General features: G+C 33.0%; 1 protein-coding gene across 1 annotated transcript; it reads right to left on the bottom strand.

The window, feature by feature from the left end:
* Positions 1-303: 303 nt before the first annotated feature.
* LOC108320002 (L-ascorbate oxidase) lies at positions 304-4,646 on the bottom strand. The gene is made up of 5 exons (XM_017551341.2): positions 4,179-4,646; positions 3,974-4,066; positions 3,472-3,684; positions 2,561-2,755; positions 304-1,355 (listed from the first exon to the last, which is right to left on the bottom strand). Exons 1-5 carry the CDS (start codon positions 4,449-4,451, stop codon positions 396-398), a joined length of 1,734 nt encoding a protein of 577 aa, XP_017406830.1. The 5' UTR covers positions 4,452-4,646; the 3' UTR covers positions 304-395.

Raw genomic sequence — 4,646 nt, 5'->3', positions numbered from 1 at the left:
ACCGCTCAACAATGTGTCTAAAGAAAGAAGAGAACATAATAGTCTACATCGTTTGATAGTCAAAGATTATCCCTCAGAAAAAATTATTAGAAACATCAATGAACATGTCAGAATAAGATCCCATCATAAACAATAATCAATTGTTCTCATCTCTCAAATAAAGTCATCAAAAATTAATTATTATATATAAATATTTCACATGTGATTTTTTTTTATATAAAAAATCATTTCTTTTCAAATGAAAAATTAGTGACAAAATAATTTGTTAAATAGCATAAAGAAAAAGAGATTTAAAAAAATGCATAACAAAATCTACAAATAATTTTGAAGAAGAATAAAGGAATAATACACTTAAAAGAGTAAGACCATATTAAGCACATGTAGTGTATCTAGTTTTAGTAGTGTCCATTTTCTACTAGTTTCTTCCCAGTAAGCCCACAAGTTAATGCTTCCCTTGGAATTTTTCCAACTTTGTGAACACCCTCCGCGAAAATCACACCCATTCCCATGTGCAAATGTGGTTCAATGTGGCAATGGAAGGCCCAAACTCCTGGGTTATCTGCCTTAAACCTTAATGCAGTCCATCCATATGGAAATATTACAGCAGTGTTCCTCAATGGTGCATGTGTCAAGTTGAATTTCTTCTCATCACCTTGTTTGAATTTGCCTTCTCCATATCCCAAAACCCAAAAGTCATGCCCATGCAAGTGCCAAGGGTGAATTTCACTACCATTTCCACTCAATTGGTTTGCATTTTGCAGTATCACATCAACAACCTCACCAAGGTTGAATTTGTACACCCCATTGCCAACGGTTGAGTTAGGATTCACAGGAGGGTTGAAAATGTCATACTCTTGAGGGTAGGTCACAGGTGGAGGTGTTTGATCAAAAGCATCGTTTAGTTTGAACTTGATGGAACCCAAGTAAGGGGTCGCTGGCAATGTTAGGGACACATTGTTAATGGACCATTTGGTGAACCCATGAACACGATTTTGGGTGTTGAGAAGGAAAATTGTACGATCAGAACGTTGTGGAGGTTGTGGAGTGCCCATCTTGGCTATGATTTTCTTAGTGAATGCTTTGCTACGTTCAAAATCATTCCAAAGGGGTGTGACGGGTGGTGGAGAAGTTGGGAAAACTGAGGCAGAAATTGTCTTGTAGTTCAGAATGGTTAAGCCTTGTGTGGTGTTAGGTTTTCTTCCTCTAACTCCAATTGAAAGCCAATAGTTTTTGTTTGGATCTTGATCTGTACGAAGGAGAACCGAGTAGGTCTCACCTGAGTAAATATCCATGTCATCAACCACAAATGGTGTAACATAGTTTCCATCAGCTTCCACCACAACAAGTTTGTGATCCTACAACATAAAGAATTTTTTAACTAGTTACCTTTCAATTATTTAAAAAAATAAAATTGCTAATATATTTTTTTTCTTAAAAGCAAGTCCATTTTAACAATCATGATTTAACATAAGAAGGATTTTCTTTAGTTACACCATTGAAATGTATATTTTACCAAAACCCGTGGAATCTTAATGATACACGTATTTTGCTTTTTATTCTTCTAATATTTTTATATATGTTAGACACACCATTATCGTTTTCCAATGTTTGGTGTGCGACAACAACTTAAGTGAGTCCCACTCATATAGATAAAACCCTAATTTCCAAACCAGTACATCCTTTTGAATAAAGAATAATTGCCATTATTTTGTAACACCACCCATATTTACCTTTATTTTCTATACACCTAATTAAGATATGTATTCAGCACTAGAATATTTTCCTTTCTAGCGACCATTCCGATTTTGTTGTCATCCATTTTTTGTGGTGTTTTCTTTTGTTATTACTTTACAATAAATAATTTATGTACAGAGAGTATGTAATACATTTTTATATTTTCTTTTAATTTGCAGCCTACATGTAATAACTTATAACTTTTAATAGTTATCTTAAACATCATAGTCATCATATAATAAATTATAACTTTTATATTTGTGTTACTAATTTCTAATCCTTCTAAATCAACCACATGAGACTCTTTCAAGTTCCAACATACAACGGTCTTTTCGGATGTATGCAAAAAACAAAAAAAAAAAAAAAGTCATGCATTCACACTAATTTTTTTTTTTTATATTATATATGAAAGATGGACCATTCAAAATTATAAGTGTTTTACATCCTTTTTCAACTTCTTTGATACCTTAGTCAAGTCTCTATTGCCTATAACACCACCTAACACTTCAATTATTTGTTGTTGGTAAACAAAAAATTAGTAATAGATGTGATGAATTGCTGTGGATTTTTCCAATTTCCGAATTTTGGTTTGAGTGAGCATAATGTAAAATATCTTATAATATCCTCATCAAATATATATAATAGTCACTAATTAAGATGTGTGTATATGTGTATGTGATGTGATGAGAGTTTTACAATTTTGGCATGGTGAACCAAAAGATTTGGAATCCAACAAAAAGACAAAAAGTTAAAAATAGAAAACGCAAAAAGAGAAAATAAGATGAAACATCCCTCATATAGGTAGGTTCATATATATAGAACTCACCGAAATGGCTAAGTTGAGTGCAGTTAGGGAAGTGGTGCTGGCAACCCTAATTCTGTAGGTCTTGTTTGGCTCCACATGAAGAATTTGTGGGGCACATTCTTCACCACCTTTAAATTGGCACTCTGGTAGAGTGGTGTTTCCGAATTTAGCTTCCAGAGAACAATTGAATTGTCCCCTTCCATTTATCAACAGAGTCTAAAAATGGTGAAAAAAATATAGCAAAGGGTGAGAATTAGATTCTAGAATGTGTAGCTTTCTTTTTTCTTTGTGTTTCTTTTCTTTCTTCCTTTTCACGGAATAAAAGAACTACCACTTAACGCGTAATGCTCTAGTAAATTGCACATTTGTATGTAGAACAGTCTAAAATTAAATAATCATTTTTAAAGTAATGTGAAACTACGCTATCTTGAAATATGTTTAAGGGAAAAGAAAAAGAAAAAAAAAAGGTAAAGGTAAAGGTAGGGTTGTGAAGGATTCAAAGATGCCCCATTATAAAAATCGAACGCTACTTTAATCAGATGCGTCACATGTGCACCTTTTTTCTAGATTACTTTAAGAATTTGATATGATGTTTTGATTTGGATCTTATATCATTCAATCAAATCACTATTTCTTTTTCTTTTGTCATATAAGTGGAAGGAAAAGTTAACATGTTTCGATTGGTTCATGGCATGTTATTTATAAACCTTTGGGTAAATAGTATTACAAAGATAAAAGAAGCAATATTTACTAAACATTTTTCTTTTATTTGTTTGATTGCATTTTCTTTGTTTAATAGAAATATTTTAGAGTTTCCTATTTTTAATTATTATTCATTTTTTTATTTCTTTTCCATTATTATAACTCATAATAAAATATATAAGATGTGCAAAACAACATCCTTGTGTTAATTTAACGAAGTTATTAATTACCTGAGGTTCACCAATCCATTTTAATGGTTTTGAGGAGAGTCCAACTTCTTGTTCATGTGAGCTGATGTGCCACAAATCACTTAGAAGAAGGTTGAACTCACCATCATAATGAAACGATTCGTTTTGTCCTTTTGGCAAATCCACTATCAGTGAACCGTACAAACCTGCTGCTCTTTGCATACCATGGTGTCCATGATAAAAGTATGTTCCAGGCTGCACCATATAAACTAATATATTATATAAAATGTGACTAAATTTATTCCAAATAATGACATTCTTTTAATTGAATTCAAAAGAAAATAAAAAGATGTAATTTTGAAAAACTTTTTTTTTCTTCTCTATTTTCTCTTTCTTACTTTCATTTTCCTACACCAACCCTTTGGACTCAAAATTCAAAGTATTAAGACATTGGATAGTAATCAATTTACAGACTTATATATAAATGGATAATAGAAGCATGTGTCTTTCACATGGTTAACGATAAGGAGAAAAATGTAATTACCCTGTCAACTATAAACCTGTAGTTAAAAGTTTCTCCTGGATTTATAGCACACTGTGAAATTGCAGCAGTTCCATCGGCCCAGGGAGTTCCAACCTTCAAAACCAAACAACAAAACCAACATCAACAATTAATAACCATTTGGAACATTATGTTTGAAACTTGCTGACATACATAAAAGATAGTGAAAAGAAAGAAAGAAAAGAACCTGTCTGATTCCATGCCAGTGAATAACAGTTCCCTCAGTGAAGAGCTTGTTGGTGAGAGCAATGTTAAGAGTGTCACCAACTTCAGCCCTGATGGTTGGCCCTGGAAACTGGCCGTTGATTCCCATCACAACGTGTTCCAAGCAATCTGGTTTTTTGATGATGTACTCCACATCAAACTTGTAGTGCCTCACCCTTCCTCCTACTGAAAACTCTATCAACCCTAACCATATGCACCAAACTATAACTGCTCTCAACCCCATTATTCTCATCATCCTAACACCAAACCTCAGCAGGGTCTCAAATACCACAAAACAACCTATCCGTCAACAGAAAGGAACTCAGACACAGATTTATGAATATGCAGAGGATTGAGATTATGTCTGAATGGTGATACCTTAGCATAGGTAGGCATATATATATATATATATAGTGGGACAGGGAAGGTGCTTTGAAATTTCACCACATGC

Source organism: Vigna angularis, chromosome 6, assembly GCF_016808095.1.
Source record: "Vigna angularis cultivar LongXiaoDou No.4 chromosome 6, ASM1680809v1, whole genome shotgun sequence".
NCBI classification, from domain to species: Eukaryota; Viridiplantae; Streptophyta; class Magnoliopsida; order Fabales; family Fabaceae; genus Vigna; species Vigna angularis.
Note: the sequence above shows the minus strand (reverse complement) of the source record. Positions and strands in the feature narration are given on the sequence as shown.